Source organism: Oncorhynchus tshawytscha, linkage group LG14 (assembly GCF_018296145.1).
Source record: "Oncorhynchus tshawytscha isolate Ot180627B linkage group LG14, Otsh_v2.0, whole genome shotgun sequence".
In the NCBI taxonomy this organism is placed as follows: domain Eukaryota; kingdom Metazoa; phylum Chordata; class Actinopteri; order Salmoniformes; family Salmonidae; genus Oncorhynchus; species Oncorhynchus tshawytscha.
In genome coordinates this window covers 57,900,981-57,922,088 of record NC_056442.1, presented here as the reverse complement: position 1 = coordinate 57,922,088, position 21,108 = coordinate 57,900,981, and the positions used below count along the sequence as shown (strand labels likewise).

The following is a 21,108-nucleotide window of genomic DNA, read 5'->3' as shown; positions in this document are numbered from 1 at the left end:
GCCTTGTCTCTCAGATCGTTCACAGCTTTGTGGAAGTTACCTGTGGCACTGATGTTTAGGCCAAGGTATGTATAGTTTTTTGTGTGCTCTAGGGCAACAGTGTCTAGATGGAATTTGTATTTGTGGTCCTGGTGACTGGACCTTTTTTGGAACAACATTATTTTGGTCTTACTGAGATTTACTGTTAGGGCCCAGGTCTGACAGAATCTGTGCAGAAGATCTAGGTGCTGCTGTAGGCCCTCCTTGGTTGGTGACAGGAGCACCAGATTATCAGCAAACAGCAGACATTTGACTTCGGATTCTAGTAGGGTGAGGCCGGGTGCTGCAGACTTTTCTAGTGCCCGAGCCAATTCGTTGATATATATGTTGAAGAGGGTGGGGCTCAAGCTGCATCCCTGTCTCACCCCACAGCTCTGTGTGAAGAAATGTGTGTGTTTTTTGCCCATTTTAACCGCACACTTGTTGTTTGTGTACATGGATTTTATAATGTCGTATGTTTTACCCCCAACACCACTTTCCATCAGTTTGTATAGCAGACCCTCATCTCTCTCTCTCTCTCTGTGTCTCTCTATGTCTGTATCTCTATGTCACTTTCTCTCTTCCTGTGTCACCTTTGACCCCTTCCCTTCTCTCTGTGGTCCTCTGTAGGAGTCTATCAGTGATTTCTACTGGTACTACTCTGGGAAGGACATCATAGACGAGCCAGGAAAGAGGAACTTCTCCAAGGCCATGATTGTGGCTAAACAGGTGTTCAACAGTCTGACTGAGTATATCCAGGTGAGGGTGCCCTGGTGGATTACACCTCCTACAGTAGTCAGGGAGTGTCCATCAAGCTCCTGGGCTTTTTGTTGTTGTTGCTGTTCCTCCATAGAAAATGCTAATTAGCATTCATTGATTAATCAAAATAACCTCTCTCTCTCTCTCTCTCTCTCTCTCTCTCTCTCCCTTCTCTCTCTCCCTTCTCTCTCTCTCTCTCCTTCTCTCTCTCCCTTCTCTCTCTCTCTCTCTCCTTCTCTCTCTCTCTCTCTCTCTCTCTCTCCCCCTTCTCTCTCTCTCTCTCTCCCCTCTCTCTCTCTCTCCCTTCTCTCTCTCTCTCTCTCCCTCTCTCTCTCTCTCTCTTCCTTCTCTCTACTCTCTCTCTCTCTCTCTCTCTCTCTCCTCTCTTCTCTCTCTCCCTCTCTCTCTCTCTCCCTTCTCTCTCTCCCTTCTCTCTCTCTCTCTCTCCCTTCTCTCTCTCTCTCTCTCTCTCTCCCTTCTCTCTCTCTCTCCCCCTTCTCTCTCTCCCTCTCTCTCTCTCTCTCTCTCTCTCTCTCCCCTTCTCTCTCTCCCTTCTCTCTCTCTCTCTCCCTTCTCTCTCTCCCTTCTCTCTCTCCTTCTCTCTCTCTCTCTCTCTCTCTCTCTCTCTTCCTTCTCTCTCTCTCTCTCTCTCTCTCTCTTCTCTCTCTCTCCCTTCTCTCTTTCTCTCCCTCTCTCTCTCTCTCTCTCCCTTCTCTCTCTCTCTCTCTCTCTCCCTTCTCTCTCTCTCTCTCTCTCTCTCTCGGTCTCTTTCTCTCTCTCTCTCTCTCTCTCTGTCTATCTCTCTCTCTCTCTCCCTTCTCTCTCCCTCTCTCTCTCTCTCTCTCTCTCTCTCTTTCTCTCCCTCCTTCCCCACCCTCTCAGGGTCCATGTACGGGGAACCAGCAGTCTTTGGCCCACAGCAGGTTGTGGGATGCTGTGGTTGGCTTCCTGCACGTCTTTGCTCACATGATGATGAAGCTGGCTCAGGTAAACAAACAAATCTGCCATGTGGTAGTTTATTTTTTAGAACGATATCTTTATTATCTACCAGACACTAATTTTCACTCACATTCAAGCTCTGTCAGGGTAAACAGGAAATGTGTCCATCTAATTGACAAAGACTCATCGGCAATTACTCACTATGTATTAAAGACCCAATGCAGTCAAAAGTGTGATTTCACTGTGTTTTTATTTTAAAAAATTATAAATATTGAAATAATATTGTGAAATTATGAAAAATGATGACAATACTCTTTTAGTGTAAGAGCTGTTTGGAAAGACCACCTGAAATGTCTTGTTTGTTTTGGTGGGATGGAGTTTTGGCCTGGCTGGTGACATCACCAGGTGGTAAATTCGTTAGTAGACCAATAAGAAAGAGAGTTCCAAATCTCTCTTCCAATAACAGCTAGTTGTCAGTTTTCTCCTCCCCACTCAGACCACTCCCACACAGTCAAAGCTACATTATTACTAGAAAAGTTGCTCTTTGCTTTAAAAACCATTCTTGTTTTATTTTTAACCATTTTAAAAACAATCTCAGTAAGGTATTTAATTGTTACCCTTAAAGGATTTTATATTCAGATACAAATGACTGCATTGGACCCTTAAAACTCACTGTACATGCTCACATCACACTAGAGATGCACGTCTCACTATTGTACATAGATGAATACTATTTAATTCTGAAAAGCATTAAGATTCACTGAGGATATGTTCTGAGCATTGTCATGTGCACGGATAGTTTCATTCATGCAAAATAACTCAACTCTGGTGCATAAACAAGTAGGGGCAGTATTTAGTGATCTTCTACGCCCTAGAATATACCTTATTTTTTCCTTTACGTCTAAATGTTGGGAGTAGCACTGCAATAATCGTTCTTCAAATGTCGACTTTCTGTCCAACTAATCTTGTGAACTTTTTCCCTCATGGTCCCTGCAGAGTTGTAAAGTATGTATTCATTTATTTATTTGAGTTTTATTTTATTTAATGAAATGATTTTGGTGTTTTCTGGCTGGTTCCCACCTCGCCTGGGCCCTGTTGCGTGGCCTGCTCTTTGCCAGCTTGTTTCTGCCTCGTCACCTGCCTGGAGCAGCCCAGAATAGACTAAATAAAATAGACGCAGATGGCTACAGTAGTTCACGCCCTAGATAGTACAGTCAGATGGCTACAGTAGTTCACGCCCTAGATAGTACAGTCAGATGGCTACAGTAGTTCACGCCCTAGATAGTACAGTCAGATGGCTACAGTAGTTCACGCCCTAGATAGTACAGTCAGATGGCTACAGTAGATCACGCCCTAGATAGTACAGTCAGATGGCTACAGTAGATCACGCCTAGATAGTACAGTCAGATGGCTACAGTAGATCACGCCCTAGATAGTACAGTCAGATGGCTACAGTAGATCACGCCCTAGATAGTACAGTCAGATGGCTACAGTAGATCACGCCCTAGATAGTACAGTCAGATGGCTACAGTAGATCACGCCTAGATAGTACAGTCAGATGGCTACAGTAGATCACGCCCTAGATAGTACAGTCAGATGGCTACAGTAGATCACGCCCTAGATAGTACAGTCAGATGGCTACAGTAGATCACGCCCTAGATAGTACAGTCAGATGGCTACAGTAGTTCACGCCCTAGATAGTACAGTCAGATGGCTACAGTAGATCACGCCTAGATAGTACAGTCAGATGGCTACAGTAGATCACGCCTAGATAGTACAGTCAGATGGCTACAGTAGATCACGCCCTAGATAGTACAGTCAGATGGCTACAGTAGATCACGCCCTAGATAGTACAGTCAGATGGCTACAGTAGTTCACGCCCTAGATAGTACAGTCAGATGGCTACAGTAGTTCACGCCCTAGATAGTACAGTCAGATGGCTACAGTAGTTCACGCCCTAGATAGTACAGTCAGATGGCTACAGTAGTTCACGCCCTAGATAGTACAGTCAGATGGCTACAGTAGTTCACGCCCTAGATAGTACAGTCAGATGGCTACAGTAGTTCACGCCCTAGATAGTACAGTCAGATGGCTACAGTAGATCACGCCCTAGATAGTACAGTCAGATGGCTACAGTAGATCACGCCCTAGATAGTACAGTCAGATGGCTACAGTAGATCACGCCCTAGATAGTACAGTCAGATGGCACAGTAGATCACGCCCTAGATAGTACAGTCAGATGGCTACAGTAGATCACGCCCTAGATAGTACAGTCAGATGGCTACAGTAGTTCACGCCCTAGATAGTACAGTCAGATGGCTACAGTAGTTCACGCCCTAGATAGTACAGTCAGATGGCTACAGTAGATCTAGATAGTACAGTCAGATGGCCAGTAGATAGTACAGTCAGATGGCTACAGTAGTTCACGCCCTAGATAGTACAGTCAGATGGCTACAGTAGATCACGCCCTAGATAGTACAGTCAGATGGCTACAGTAGATCACGCCCTAGATAGTACAGTCAGATGGCTACAGTAGATCACGCCCTAGATAGTACAGTCAGATGGCTACAGTAGATCACGCCCTAGATAGTACAGTCAGATGGCTACAGTAGTTCACACCCTAGATAGTACAGTCAGATGGCTACAGTAGATCACGCCCTAGATAGTACAGTCAGATGGCTACAGTAGATCACGCCCTAGATAGTACAGTCAGATGGCTACAGTAGATCACGCCTAGATAGTACAGTCAGATGGCTACAGTAGATCACGCCCTAGATAGTACAGTCAGATGGCTACAGTAGATCACGCCCTAGATAGTACAGTCAGATGGCTACAGTAGTTCACGCCCTGGATAGTACAGTCAGATGGCTACAGTAGTTCACGCCCTAGATAGTACAGTCAGATGGCTACAGTAGATCACGCCCTAGATAGTACAGTCAGATGGCTACAGTAGATCACGCCCTAGATAGTACAGTCAGATGGCTACAGTAGATCACGCCCTAGATAGTACAGTCAGATGGCTACAGTAGTTCACGCCCTAGATAGTACAGTCAGATGGCTACAGTAGTTCACGCCCTAGATAGTACAGTCAGATGGCTACAGTAGATCACGCCCTAGATAGTACAGTCAGATGGCTACAGTAGTTCACGCCCTAGATAGTACAGTCAGATGGCTACAGTAGTTCACGCCTAGATAGTACAGTCAGATGGCTACAGTAGTTCACGCCCTAGATAGTACAGTCAGATGGCTACAGTAGATCACGCCCTAGATAGTACAGTCAGATGGCTACAGTAGATCACGCCCTAGATAGTACAGTCAGATGGCTACAGTAGTTCACGCCCTAGATAGTACAGTCAGATGGCTACAGTAGATCACGCCCTAGATAGTACAGTCAGATGGCTACAGTAGATCACGCCCTAGATAGTACAGTCAGATGGCTACAGTAGATCACGCCCTAGATAGTACAGTCAGATGGCTACAGTAGTTCACGCCCTAGATAGTACAGTCAGATGGCTACAGTAGTTCACGCCCTAGATAGTACAGTCAGATGGCTACAGTAGTTCACGCCCTAGATAGTACAGTCAGATGGCTACAGTAGATCACGCCCTAGATAGTACAGTCAGATGGCTACAGTAGTTCACGCCCTAGATAGTACAGTCAGATGGCTACAGTAGTTCACGCCTAGATAGTACAGTCAGATGGCTACAGTAGTTCACGCCCTAGATAGTACAGTCAGATGGCTACAGTAGATCACGCCCTAGATAGTACAGTCAGATGGCTACAGTAGTTCACGCCCTAGATAGTACAGTCAGATGACTACAGTAGATCACGCCCTAGATAGTACAGTCAGATGGCTACAGTAGATCACGCCCTAGATAGTACAGTCAGATGGCTACAGTAGATCACGCCCTAGATAGTACAGTCAGATGGCTACAGTAGTTCACGCCCTAGATAGTACAGTCAGATGGCTACAGTAGATCACGCCCTAGATAGTACAGTCAGATGGCTACAGTAGTTCACGCCCTAGATAGTACAGTCAGATGGCTACAGTAGTTCACGCCCTAGATAGTACAGTCAGATGGCTACAGTAGTTCACGCCCTAGATAGTACAGTCAGATGGCTACAGTAGTTCACGCCCTAGATAGTACAGTCAGATGGCTACAGTAGATCACGCCCTAGATAGTACAGTCAGATGGCTACAGTAGATCACGCCCTAGATAGTACAGTCAGATGGCTACAGTAGTTCACGCCCTAGATAGTACAGTCAGATGGCTACAGTAGTTCACGCCCTAGATAGTACAGTCAGATGGCTACAGTAGTTCACGCCCTAGATAGTACAGTCAGATGGCTACAGTAGATCACGCCCTAGATAGTACAGTCAGATGGCTACAGTAGTTCACGCCCTAGATAGTACAGTCAGATGGCTACAGTAGTTCACGCCTAGATAGTACAGTCAGATGGCTACAGTAGTTCACGCCCTAGATAGTACAGTCAGATGGCTACAGTAGATCACGCCTAGATAGTACAGTCAGATGGCTACAGTAGATCACGCCTAGATAGTACAGTCAGATGGCTACAGTAGTTCACGCCCTAGATAGTACAGTCAGATGGCTACAGTAGTTCACACCCTAGATAGTACAGTCAGATGGCTACAGTAGATCACGCCTAGATAGTACAGTCAGATGGCTACAGTAGATCACGCCCTAGATAGTACAGTCAGATGGCTCACGCCCAGATAGTACAGTCAGATGGCTACAGTAGATCACCCTAGATAGTACAGTCAGATGGCTACAGTAGATCACGCCTAGATAGTACAGTCAGATACAGTAGCTCACGCCCAGATAGTACAGTCAGATGGCACAGTAGATCACGCCCTAGATAGTACAGTCAGATGGCTACAGTAGATCACGCCTAGATAGTACAGTCAGATGGCTACAGTAGTTCACGCCCTAGATAGTACAGTCAGATGGCTACAGTAGATCACGCCCTAGATAGTACAGTCAGATGGCTACAGTAGATCACGCCTAGATAGTACAGTCAGATGGCTACAGTAGATCACGCCCTAGATAGTACAGTCAGATGGCTACAGTAGATCACGCCCTAGATAGTACAGTCAGATGGCTACAGTAGATCACGCCCTAGATAGTACAGTCAGATGGCTACAGTAGATCACGCCCTAGATAGTACAGTCAGATAGCTACAGTAGATTACTCCCTAGATAGTAGAGACAAAGCCACAGTAGATTACTCCCTAGATAGTAGGATCAGCTAGCTACAGTAGATTACTATAGTAGAATCAGCTAGCTACAGTAGATTACTCTAGTAGAATCAGCTAGCTACAGTAGATTACTGTAGTAGAATCAGCTAGCTACAGTAGATTACTCTCTAGATAGTAGAATCAGCTAGCTACAGTAGATTACTGTAGTAGAATCAGCTAGCTACAGTAGATGACTGTGGTAGAATCAGCTAGCTACAGTAGATTACTCTCTAGATAGTAGAATCAGCTAGCCACAGTAGATTACTCCCTAGATAGTATAATCAGCTAGCTACAGTAGAACTGTAGTAGAATCAGCTAGCTACAGTAGATTACTGTAGTAGAATCAGCTAGCTACAGTAGATTACTGTGGTAGAATCAGCTAGCTACAGTAGATTACTGTAGTAGAATCAGCTAGCTACAGTAGATGACTCTCTAGATAGCAGAATCAGCTAGCTACAGTAGATTACTATAGTAGAATCAGCTAGCTACAGGAGATTACTGTAGTAGAATCAGCTAGCTACAGTAGATTACTGTGGTAGAATCAGCTAGCTACAGTAGATTACTGTAGTAGAATCAGCTAGCTACAGTAGATTACTGTGGTAGAATCAGCTAGCTACAGTAGATTACTGTAGTAGAATCCGCTAGCTACAGTAGATGACTGTGGTAGAATCAGCTAGCTACAGTAGATTACTCCCTAGATATGGTTTACACATGTTTGACAGTTTGTAGAAATGGTTTCGTGCACATTGTTCACAGTAATCATATAGAAAGCTAGTTTCCTTCTATTGTGAAATATTTAAATGAGCTTGCTGGCCACAAGTCACATTCACAACTGGGGATACACCTGTTAATTGATCAGGTTATTCCTTGTAGAGGTTTGATATATGAATGGATAAAAGTTAAACAACCCTTAGTCTTAAACCCACGCCATTACTACTAATAAATCTGGTGTGAATGGGTAATTCTGCAAATGTTACTTACAGTGAATTTCGAGACCCCAGTTTAGATGAACATTCTATTTCAGAACCATCTACGATCCTAATTTGGACTCAGTCGTCGTCCCCCACGTAGACTTCGTTTGGATCTCCATTTCCCCCACGTAGACTTCGTTTGGATCTCCATTTCCCCCCCCACGTAGACTTCGTTTGGATCTCCATATCCCCCCCGTAGACTTCATTTGGATTGGATCTCCACCCCCCCCACCCCCTCACGTAGACTTCGTTTGGATCTCCATTTCTACCCCCCGTAGACTTCGTTTGGATTGGATCTCCACCCCCCACCCCCTCACGTAGACTTCGTTTGGATCTCCATTTCTACCCCCCCCGTAGACTTCGTTTGGATTGGATCTCCACCCACCCCCCCCCACCCCCTCACGTAGACTTCGTTTGGATCTCCATTTCCCCCCACGTAGACTTCGTTTGGATCTCCATTTCCCCCACGTAGACTTCGTTTGGATCTCCATTTCCCCCCCGTAGACTTCGTTTGGATTGGATCTCCCCCCCCACCCCCTCACGTAGACTTCGTTTGGATCTCCATTTCTACCCCCCCGTAGACTTCGTTTGGATTGGATCTCCACCCCCCACCCCCTCACGTAGACTTCGTTTGGATCTCCATTTCTACCCCCCCCGTAGACTTCGTTTGGATTGGATCTCCACCCCCCACCCCCCCCCGTTTGGATCTCCATTTCTCCCCCCTCACGTAGACTTCGTTGGGAATGGATCCTGTGTGTATTTAGTCAGTGATTGACTATGACATGTTTTCTAACAGGCCCTGTCTGACTGTCACTAACACTGACTAGCGTTAACACGAATGGTACACATCTGGTCCCCAAGGGTTTACAATGGTTTTAGTATTTCTATCTCTGTGGAGTATCTCTCCCAGAAATTAGACTGGTAGGTTATTGAGGACATTTGGCGTGTAGGATACGCATCTCAGAGTTGAGTCTTGATGGTTAGTAGTATGTAGGGGTATGTAGGAGTATGTAGGGGTATGTAGGAGTATGTAGTGGTATGTAGGAGTATGTAGGAGTATGTAGGAGTATATAGGGGTATGTAGTAGTATGTAGTAGTATGTAGGAGTATGTAGGTGTATGTAGGGGTATGTAGGAGTATGTAGGTGTATGTAGGAGTATGTAGGGGTATGTAGGGGTATGTAGTAGTATGTAGTAGTATGTAGGAGTATGTAGGTGTATGTAGGGGTATGTAGGTGTATGTAGGGTATGTAGGAGTATGTAGGTGTATGTAGGAGTATGTAGGAGTATGTAGGGGTATGTAGGGGTATTTAGGGGGTATGTAGGAGTATGTAGGAGTATGTAGGGGTATGTAGGAGTATGTAGGAGTATGTAGTAGTATGTAGGAGTATGTAGGGGTATGTAGGAGTATGGATAGGTATGTAGGAGTATGTAGGAGTATTTAGTGGTATGTAGGTGTATGTAGGTGTATGTAGGAGTATGTAGGGGTATGTAGTAGTATGTAGGAGTATGTAGGTGTATGTAGGGGTATGTAGGTGTATGTAGGGGTATGTAGGAGTATGTAGGTGTATGTAGGGGTAAGTAGTAGTATGTAGGTGTATGTAGGGGTATGTAGGAGTATGTAGGAGTATGTAGGGGTATGTAGGGGTATGTAGGAGTATGTAGGGGTATGTAGGAGTATGTATGGCTATGTAGGTGTATGTAGTAGTATGTATGAGTATGTAGGGCTATGTAGGAGTATGTAGGCGCATGTAGGAGTTTGTAGGTGTATGCAGGAGTATGTAGGGTATGTAGGGGTATGTAGGAGTATGTAGGAGTATGTAGGGGTATGTAGGAGTATGTAGGAGTATGTAGGGGTATGTAGGGTATGTAGGAGTATGTAGGTGTATGTAGGGGTATGTAGGAGTATATAGGAGTATGTAGGGGTATGTAGGAGTATGTAGGAGTATGTAGGGGTATGTAGCAGTATGTAGGAGTATATAGTAGTTTGCAGGAGTATGTAGGAGTATGTAGGAGTATGTAGGAGTATGTAGGAGTATGTAGGGGGTATGTAGGGGTATGTAGGAGTATGTAGGAGTATGTAGGGGGTATGTAGGGGTATGTAGGGGTATGTAGGGGTATGTAGGAGTATGTAGGGGTATGTAGGAGTTTTTTCTCTCTGTATTTCTTTCTCTTGCTCATACACACACACATAGACAGGCTGGCTGACTCTATACCCATGCCCTTCAGCCTGGTATCCAGGTCTGTTTGTTCCCCACTGTTGTCATCCATAACATGGAATGTTAAAGGGCCTAATCATCCGGTAAAGTACACAAAGACCTACCTGCAGGCTACCTGCCTATGTCCTGCTCTTTGCACTAGTGATTAGAGAATGGGATGTGTGTGACCATAGAGAATGACTAGGAGAGTGGAGCTAACACAATCAACTAGTGAAATACTGAAGTACAAGCGATACAACCTGTAGGTCCTAGAATGGCACGGACTAGATAGTAGACCAGACTAGATAGTCTGTCTGTCTGTCTGTCTGTCTGTCTGTCTGTCTGTCTGTCTGTCTGTCTGTCTGTCTGTGTCTGTGTCTGTCTGTCTGTCTGTCTGTCTGTCTGTCTGCCTGTCTCTTGTCTGTCTGTGACTGTCTGTCTGTTTCTGTCTGTCTGTCTGTCTGTCTGTCTGTCTCTGTCTGTCTGCCTGTCTGCCTGTCTCTGACTGTCTGTGACTGTTTCTGTCTGTCTGTCTGTCTGACGACTATCTGTCTGTCTGTCTGTCTGTCTGTCTGTCTGTCTGTCTGTCTGTCTGTCTGTCTGTCTGTCTGTCTGTCTGTCTGTCTGTGTCTGTCTGTCTGTCTGTCTGTCTGTCTGCCTGTCTGCCTGTCCTGTCTGCCTGTCTGTTTCTCTGTCTGTCTGTGTCTGTCTGTCTGTCTGTCTGTCTGTCTGCCTGACTGACTGTTTGTCTGTCTGTCTCTGACTGTCTGTCTGTCTGACTCTGTCTGTCTGTCTGTCTGTCTGTCTGTCTGTCTGTCTGTCTGTCTGTCTGTCTGTCTGTCTGTCTGTCTGTCTGTCTGTCTGTCTGTCTGTCTGTCTGTCTGTCTGACTCTGCACCTCATCTCCTTCCTGCTACCACAGATGCACAGCAGTTTGAGAGAAAGCCGTGACACTTGAAATCCAACTAATATTTTAGGACGCCAGGGGACAGATGTCAAAAAATACAAAAATTAATAAAAATGTTGGTGGTTAACATTTTTATTAACATGTATTATAACCCTGTCAGATGCAAGCCGACCCCGGACTTCGACTTGGCGTAAGAATCTTTGTTTCACCCCCCATAGCTTTCCCAACCATAGCTATCCCAACCATAGCCATCTTAATCATAGCTATCCCAACCATAGCTATCCCAACCATAGCATCTTAATCATAGCCATGATTAAGTTGGCTATGATTAAGATGCTATGGTTGGGATAGTTATGATTATGATGGCTATGGTTGAGATAGCTATGATTAAGTTGGCTATCCCAACCATAACTATCCCAACCATAGCCATCTTAATCATAGCTATCCCAATCATAGCCATCATAATCATAACTACCCCAACCATAGCTATCTTTACCATAGCTACCCCATCCATAGCTATCTTATTCATAACTACCCCAACCATAGCTATCTTTACCATAGCTACCCCATCCATAGCTATCTTAATCATAGCTATCCCAACCATAGACATATTCATCATAGCTATCCCAACCATAGCCATCTTAATCATAGCTATCCCAACCATAGCTCTCCCAACCATAGCTATCTTTACCATAGCTATCCAAACTATAGCTATCTTAAGCATCGCTATCCCAACTATAGCCATCTCAGTAATCATCCCATACTTCTTCAAATAAGCGACCCCTCCACCCCTCGCTTCCCCTCGATCCCCCTCCACCCCTCGCTTCCCCCATCCCCCCTCGCTTCCCCTCGATCCCCCTCCACCCCTCGCTTCCCCTCGATCCCCCTCAACGCCTCGCTTCCCCTCGATCCCCCTCCACGCCCCGCTTCCCCTCGATCCCCTCCACGCCTCGCTTCCCCTCGATCCCCCTCAACGCCTCGCTTCCCCTCGATCCCCCTCCACGCCTCGCTTGCTCCTCGATCCCCCTCCACACCTCGCTTCCCCTCGATCCCCCTCCACGCCTCGCTTCCCCTCGATCCCCCTCCACGCCTCGCTTGCCCTCGATCCCCCTCCCGCCCTCCATCCGCCTCGCTTCCCCTCGATCCCCCTCCACGCCTCGCTTCCCCTCGATCCCCCTCCACGCTTCGCTTCCTTCTGTACTGATCTTCATCTTTCATCTTCATTTACCTCATCTTCTCATTTGTTGTCTTTTTAAAGGCAATCTCTTTTTTTTTATCATGTTTTTCTGCACCTTCTCCGGGGACTCATTTATAAACCTTGCGTACGTACAAAATATGAGAAAGTATTTTGTGCAAATGGGGGATATGATGACTACTACTAACAGGAAAACCTGTTAACAAGAATACAGCTATTTGCCATTAGTGGGAATGAAAGTTTGTGTTATTTTTACAATCTAAAATAATTAGACATAGGAATATTATAATTAGACATAGGAATCTTATAATTAGACATAGGAATCTTATAATTAGACATAGGAATCTTATAATTAGACATAGGAATATTATAATTAGACATAGGAATATTATAATTAGATATAGGAATCTTATAATTAGACATAGGAATATTATAATTAGACATAGGAATCTTATAATTAGACATAGGAATATTATAATTAGACATAGGAATATTATAATTAGATATAGGAATCTTACAATTAGACATAGGAATATTATAATTAGACATAGGAATATTATAATTAGACATAGGAATCTTTTTCCTATTTATTTAATTTTCATAACCATTGCAGAATGTATTCCTCATCTTTTCTGATGGTGATGAGTTCATATTTCCGATATTAGCGGAAGTAGTTGAAGTAGGCTCGTGTCAAGTTTCAAGTTATATGTTTTTATTGTCACGTACACAAGTACAGTGAAATGTCTTTCTTGCAGTAATAAATATCAAAAAGTAAAGAAGGACAAAAACACAGAAATAGAAATAGAATTATAACTGTAACTACTTTAAGTATTTAGGTTGGGGCAGGGGCAGACTGGGACCAGAAATTGGCACAGGCATTTCTAATACACATTTCTAATACACCGGACCATTTTTTGCTTAAGGCCCCCATTGTTAGCCAGATAATGATAATTTGCACAAAAAAACCCAAGTTAGATCGGCCCACTCGGCTACCCTTATGTAGGGGTTATAAATGAAGCCCCCGGACAAAAAAAAGAGAGCAAAAAAACGAACTAACAATGCAGACAGTCTGACTCTACCAGTAGTCTGAAAATGATTTCCTCCTGACACCCACTAAAAGCCTCCGTCTACCAGCTGGAGAATCTACCTAAACACGGGTGTTTCTATTAACAGAACAGTTTCCACAATGGCCCATTTTTGGAGTATAGTGGTCACCCCAGTCTCCCAGAGCTGTTTGGAGTATAGTGGTCACCCCAGTCTCCCAGGGCTGTTTGGAGTATAGTGGTCACCCCAGTCTCCAGGGCTGTTTGGAGTATAGTGGTCACCCCAGTCTCCCAGAGCTGTTTGGAGTATAGTGGTCACCCCAGTCTCCCAGGGCTGTTTGGAGTATAGTGGTCACCCCAGTCTCCCAGGGCTGTTTGGAGTATAGTGGTCACCCCAGTCTCCCAGGGCTGTTTGGAGTATAGTGGTCACCCCAGTCTCCCAGGGCTGTTTGGAGTATAGTGGTCACCCCAGTCTCCCAGAGCTGTTTGGAGTATAGTGGTCACCCCAGTCTCCCAGGGCTGTTTGGAGTATAGTGGTCACCCCAGTCTCCCAGGGCTGTTTGGTCACCCCAGTCTATAGTGGTCACCCCAGTCTCCCAGGGCTGTTTGGTCTCCCAGGGCTGTTTATAGTGGTCACCCCAGTCTCCCAGAGTGGTCACCCCAGCTGTTTGGAGTATAGTGGTCACCCCAGTCTCCCAGGGCTGTTTGGAGTATAGTGGTCACCCCAGTCTCCCAGGGCTGTTTGTTTGGTCACCCCAGTCTCCCAGGGCTGTTTGGAGTATAGTGGTCACCCCAGTCTCCCAGGGCTGTTTGGAGTATAGTGGTCACCCCAGTCTCCCAGGGCTGTTTGGAGTATAGTGGTCACCCCAGTCTCCCAGGGCTGTTTGGAGTATAGTGGTCACCCCAGTCTCCCAGGGCTGTTTGGAGTATAGTGGTCACCCCAGTCTCCCAGGGCTGTTTGGAGTATAGTGGTCACCCCAGTCTCCCAGGGCTGTTTGGAGTATAGTGGTCACCCCAGTCTCCCTGTTTGGAGAATAGTGGTCACCCCAGTCTCCCAGGGCTGATAGTGGTCACCCCAGTCTCACAGGGCTGTTTGGAGTATAGTGGTCACCCCAGTCTCACAGGGCTGTTTGGAGTATAGTGGTCACCCCAGTCTCCCAGGGCTGTTTGGAGTATAGTGGTCACCCCAGTCTCCCAGGGCTGTTTGGAGTATAGTGGTCACCCCAGTCTCCCAGAATTATCTGAGTTGATATTCCCAAAATGAGTTCTGATAGCGATCTTTCGGGGCTTGGTAGGGTGCCATGGACTGGTGCTTTGATCGACAGCTGGACTGCACTCTTCTCTGTCTCGGCTTCAGAACTGCAACACCTAGCTAGTAAAACCACCTTTTCTAATGTGGACGATAATAGTGGTTGGCATTGTTCAAGTCTTGAGTTTTTCGTGCAGATTCTGCATACTTTTAGTTGCAGAGTTACAAGTGCATGAGATAGAGACAGCAAAAACAAAACCCACCTAAACAAATCAGCAAAGATGAGCAGCAGTAACTTCGGACTAGTTCCTGGGAGGCCCAGGTATTTACTTCTACTCCATCTGGTTGGCTGGTGGTGTAGGTCTGCACTGAGTGAGCCCACAGACTAGTGTGTGTTACCACTAGGGTACACGTTGGTGTTTTGAATATGTTCATATTGCAACCAGTATTCAGACAGAAGGGGAGAGGATATGCTGGTCAGCTCAGTACTGTCTCCCCTCCTGTCTTACTGTTCCTAGATAGAGCTGTCTGTCTCTCTGTCTGTCTGTCTGTCTCCACATCTCCATATCTGTCAGTCTGCCTCCATATCTGTCAGTCTGCCTCCATATCTGTCAGTCTGCCTCCATGTGTGTCAGTCTGCCTCCATATCTGTCAGTCTGCCTCCATGTGTGTCAGTCTGCCTCCATATCTGTCAGTCTGCCTCCATGTGTGTCAGTCTGCCTGTTCATCTCTGTGTCTATTATGTGTATGATACCTGAGATGAGATGTTTAAAATGCATATCTGTGTTGTTTGTTCAAATGCAAACCCAGGATCGATTCTGGAGTAGAACCCACTACGAGGTAAGGTGTAGAACCCACTATGAGGTGAGGTGTAGAACCCACTACGAGGTGAGGTGTAGAACCCACTATGAGGTGAGGTGTAGAACCCACTATGAGATGAGGTGTAGAACCCACTACGAGGTGAGGTGTAGAACCCACTACGAGGTGAGGTGTAGAACCCCCAACGAGGTGAGGTGTAGAACCCCCAATGAGGTGAGGTGTAGAACCCACTATGAGGTGAGGTGTAGAACCCCCACTTCGAGGTGAGGTGTAGAACCCACTTCGAGGTGAGGTGTAGAACCCACTATGAGGTGAGGTGTTGAACCAACTACGAGGTGAGGTGTAGAACCCATTATGAGGTGAGGTGTTGAACCCACTCCGAGGTGAGGTGTAGAACCCCCAACAAGGTGAGGTGTAGAACCCCAATGAGGTGAGGTGTAGAACCCCCTACGAGGTGAGGTGTAGAACCCCCTACGAGGTGAGGTGTAGAACCCACTACGAGTTGAGGTGTAGAACCCCTACGAGGCGAGGTGTAGAACCCCCAACGAGTTGAGGTGTATAACCCCCAACGAGGTGAGGTGTAGAACCCCCAACGAGGTGAGGTGTAGAACCCACTACGAGGTGAGGTGTAGAACCCTCATCGAGGTGAGGTGTAGAACCCCCAACGAGGTGAGGTGTAGAACCCACTATGAGGTGAGGTATAGAACCCCTAAGAGGTGAGGTGTAGAACCCCTACGAGGTGAGGTGTAGAACCCCAACGAGGTGAGGTGTAGAACCCCAACGAGGTGAGGTGTAGAACCCCAACGAGGTGAGGTGTAGAACCCACTGTGAGGTATAGAACCCATTATGGGGTGAGGTGTAGAACCCACTACGAGGTGAGGTGTAGAACCCCCAACGAGGTGAGGTGTAGAACCCACTACAAGGTGAGGTGTAGAACCCCCAATGAGGTGAGGTGTAGAACCCCCAACGAGGTGAGGTGTAGAACCCCCAACGAGGTGAGGTGTAGAACCCCCAACGAGGTGAGGTCAGCCTCACCTTCATCCTCCTCATCCTCTCTGTGCCAGCAGCTCTCTGTCACCTGATTCACTACACTTAGTCCACTGCTTGGCCTAAAGAAGCATTTCATTAGGGACACAACTAGCCACAGGTTTCAGCTGTGTAAGATCTGTTATGATCTGAGATATTTACCAGTGGACAGTGACACACAAAGTAATGGTTAATGAGAAAAAAAATCAACTGATGATATTCTTATGAGACAACTGTCCTCTCTATGCTTGTGTACGTGTGTATTCTTTATTGCAGGACTCCAGTCAGATTGGTCTGCTGAAGGAACTGCTGGACCTGCAGAAAGACATGGTGGTCATGCTGTTGTCTCTACTGGAAGGTAAAAGGCATTGGTCCCAGATCTGGTCCCACTCCAGCCCCCCTAGAACCTCATTTATCACCTGATTTACTTAACAAATGGCACATCTCAATACGTGGTCCAGGAGTCCTCTGACATGGCACAAGTGTGTGTGTGTAGCCTATTCAACAGATATCTTCTTTGAAGTGTTAGTTAGTAACAGGTTAGTTAGAGGCCAGTCTTGCAGGTTAGGGTTAAAGACCCACTCCAGCCCCCCTAGAACCTCATGTATCACCTGATTCACTTAACAAATGACACATCTCAATAGGTGGTCCAGGAGTCCTCTGACATGACACTTGTCGGGGGGGCTTACCATTTTTGTCCACTATTGTTCCCACAAACAACGGGGGAGGCCGGAGACATCAGAGTGCACCATCAGACCAACTGTTCGATTGTCAAACCTTTGAATTTTGCAATTGTGTGTAAAAAAAAACCTTTGCTGTATTTGTACTTGGAATGTCATTGTTCAACAGGAACAGTTCAAAAAATATCTGGAGACTATAATAGCTTGTGTTTTTAAACATTCTCTGCTAGTTTTTTGAATATATTTGAGGTGCTGTAGGGATCTGCTTTGCTTCTTTGTAATTTTGCTTTTTTTGGGGGGGTGTCGACAATCCTTGTCGCTAGGCAACGTGGTGAACGGCACCATCGCCCGTCAGATGGTGGACATGCTAGTGGAGTCCTCCAGTAACGTGGAGATGATCCTCAAGTTCTTCGACATGTTCCTCAAGCTGAAGGACATCACCGGGTCTGACGCCTTCAGAGACTACGTGACCGACCCCCGAGGCCTCATCTCCAAGAAGGACTTCTACAAGGTACACACTGAGTCTACAAAACGTTAGGAACACCTTCCTAATATCGAGTTGTCTCCTCCCCTCCCCTCAGATGAGCCACAATTCGTCGGGTCATGGACTCTACAAGGTGTCTAAAGCGTTCCACAGGGACGCTGGCCCATGTGGACTCCCATGCTTCCCACAATTGTGTCAAGTTGGCTGGATGTCCTTAGGGTGGTGGACCACTCTTGATACATGTGGAAAACTGTTGAGTGTGAAAAACCCAGCAGCGTTGCAGTTCTTGACACACTCAAACCGGTGCGCCCTGGCACCTACTACCATACGCCGTTCAAAGGCACATAAATATTTTGTCTTGCCCATTCACCCTCTGAATGGCACACACATACATAATCCATGTCTCAATTGTCTCAAGGCTTAAAAATCCTTATTTAACCCCGTCTCCTCCCCTTCATCTACACGGATTGAAGTGGATATAACAGGTGTCATTAATACGGGATCTTTCTCCTGGATTCACCTGGTCAATCTGTGTCGTGGAAAGAGCATGTTTTTATTCAGTGTATATGCATTGTACTGTGACAGACCGTGCTGCCACTGACTAGAGCTAGACTTAGGTTTCTAGTAAAAAAAAAGGCTCATGAGACAAAGTCAATTCTAAACAAAATAGAAGTTACAATCTAATAATCTCTTCAAGAATCAAATCTAAGTGTTCATAAAAATCTATGTTCCCAAAACAGAGCTATATGCTCCCTCAGTCCTCTCGTCTTGACTGAGGGGGAAAAGTAACCAGCCACACTCTTAAGGAGCCTATGGAGGTCAGCTGTGTTTTTAAAATTTGTTTTACCTTTATTTAACTTGGCAAGTCAGTTAAGAACAAATTCTTATTTTCAAAGACGGCCTAGGAACAGTGGGTTAACTGCCTGTTCAGTGGCAGAACGACAGATTTGTACTTTGTCAGCTCGGGGATTCGAACTTGCAACCTTTCGGTTACTAGTCCAACGCTCTAACCACTAGGCTACCCTGCCGCCCCTGTTCATTATCAAGCCAATGGGCTCGTTTCAGGTTGACTACATCAAAATCAAATCAAATCAAATTTATTTATATAGCCCTTCGTACATCAGCTGATATCTCAAAGTGCTGTACAGAAACCCAGCCTAAAACCCCAAACAGCAAGCAATGCAGGTGTAGAAGCACGGTGGCTAGGAAAAACTCCCTAGAAAGGCCAAAACCTAGGAAGAAACCTAGAGAGGAACCAGGCTATGTGGGGTGGCCAGTCCTCTTCTGGCTGTGCCGGGTGGAGATTATAACAGAACATGGCTTGGGGTTCTGTTGAGGGTTCTGTTGAGGGCATGAACATTAAAGTGGCTACGCTTCAAGGCACCGCATGCATGTATTTTCCTATTTTGTGCCTTTGGAGATCCCAATGTATTTCCCGACCAATATTTGTCCCTAGCTGCCCACTCACTTGCCAAAAGAAAAGACATGGACCATGGAAATACACTGGTTTTGATTGTGTTTTAAATGTGTGGGTTGTTGTACTCACATGGCTGAGGCAAATTTACGTTTTGATTAATTCATTTATTCCTTCCTTTCAGGCCATGGACAGCCAGAAGCAGTACTCTCCGTCTGAGATCCAGTTCCTTCTGTCTTGTTCCGAGGCCGACGAGAACGAGATGATCAACTTTGAGGAGTTTGCCGACCGCTTCCAGGAGCCGGCCAAGGACATCGGCTTCAACATCGCCGTACTGCTCACCAACCTGTCTGAGCACGTACCCCACGATACGCGACTACAGAATTTTCTTGAGCAAGCCGAGAGCGTCCTCAACTACTTTAGACCCTTCCTTGGCCGGATAGAGATCATGGGAGCGAGCAGGAAGATCGAGAGGATCTATTTTGAGATCAGCGAGGCCAACAGGAACCAGTGGGAGATGCCGCAGGTCAGAGAGTCCAAGAGACAGTTCATCTTCGACGTGGTCAACGAGGGCGGGGAGAGCGAGAAGATGGAGTTGTTTGTCAACTTCTGCGAGGACACCATCTTTGAGATGAACATCGCCTCACAGATTTCTGAGGAGGAGGAAGAGGAGGTGGTAGACTCAGAGGATGAAGAGGAAGAAGGAGGAGGAGGAGGAGGAGAGTTGGACGAAAATGGAGAAGAGATTGCTCCCGAGTCGAGCTCGGCGTTCTCTGACTTCCTGACAAGCGTGGTGAACTTCTTCAACATGTTCACCTTCAGGAATCTACGGCGGCGCTACCGCAAGCTTAGGAAGATGACTCTGAAGGATATGGTGGTGGGCTTGGCCACGTTCATCTACACCATCCTGTTTGGTATCCTGTCTTTCATCTACAGTGTGTGTAAGGGCTTCTTCATGCTGATCTGGAGCACCCTGTTTGGAGGAGAACTGGTAGAGGGTGCCAAGAAGATCACGGTGACTGAGCTTTTGGCCAGTATGCCGGACCCAACGCAAGATGAGGTGCACGATGAACTGCCACCTGAGCCAGGTGCCGATGAGGGTCAGGAGGGGATAGACGGAGGAGAGGAAAGAGACGTGGGAGGAGGAGAGGAAGGAGAGGAGGGAGGGGATGGTGAGGAGAAGGAGGGAGGACGGATGCCTGGGTTCGACACCCCTGGAGGGCTGGGAGACTTTGGGGAGACCACAACTGTAGAGCCCCCTACTCCAGAAGGAACCCCACTGCTCAAGAGGAAACTGGTGAGTTTACACCCATGATGTTTTTTTGATATATTATTATTATTTATTTATGTATTATGTTACGGTACACTCTGTAATTATTGGAACAATTCTTTTAGCTCTATACTCCAAAAGTTAACATGTTAAATCAAATTCCATATTGACAGAATACATTATTTACCATTAATTTCCATTGGGCACAAAATAATCTGAAACACAACCAAAACAAACAGAAAATGCATCCAACAAGTTTGTAAAGTCATAAGCTTCATGTAATCATTGTGTGCTATGAATATGGGAACAAATACTAAACTTTTTAATACATAAATACACATATAAGTGAATGTGTCCCAATACTTTTGGTCCCCTAAAATGGGGGGGACTATGTACCAAAAGGGCTGTAATCTCTAAACGGTTCACCCGATATGAATGAAAATACCCTCAAATTAAAGCTGACATTGTGCACTTTCACCTCATACTCATGGTTTGATTTCAAACTGTCAAAATAATAAGAAGACATGTATATGTCCCAATAATTACAGAGGGCACTGTATTATAACAATTTATACTGTATGTTTTTCTAACCACTTAAACTGACCTGATCCGGCCACATGGTCAGAAAAAACTCATCACCTTAGTTATGTTATATATATATTATGTATACATGATAGACTGAGGATGTTGTGCCAGTTGTTGACAGTGTGTTGTGCCAGTTTTTGACAGTGTGTTGTTGACAGTGTGTGTTTTTCCAGCTGTTGACAGTGTGTTTTGCCAGTTGTTGACAGTGTGTTGTGCCAGTTGTTGACAGTGTTGTGCCAGTTGTTGACAGTGTGTTGTGCCCAGTTGTTGACAGTTGTGCCAGTTGTTGACAGTGTG

The 21,108-nt window shown here is 45.9% G+C and overlaps 1 protein-coding gene across 1 annotated transcript in view; it reads left to right on the top strand.

Annotated features, from left to right (window-relative positions):
- The window catches only part of LOC112218996 (ryanodine receptor 1-like), a gene marked incomplete in the record, with an annotated part of 309,682 nt that overhangs the window by 269,738 nt on the left and 18,836 nt on the right, over window positions 1–21,108 (top strand). Inside the window, 7 exon segments of the mRNA XM_042297738.1 lie at window positions 649–777; window positions 1,660–1,764; window positions 11,207–11,236; window positions 15,344–15,373; window positions 16,655–16,736; window positions 17,382–17,569; window positions 19,141–20,253. Of these exon segments, the coding sequence (XP_042153672.1) occupies window positions 649–777; window positions 1,660–1,764; window positions 11,207–11,236; window positions 15,344–15,373; window positions 16,655–16,736; window positions 17,382–17,569; window positions 19,141–20,253 (1,677 nt within the window).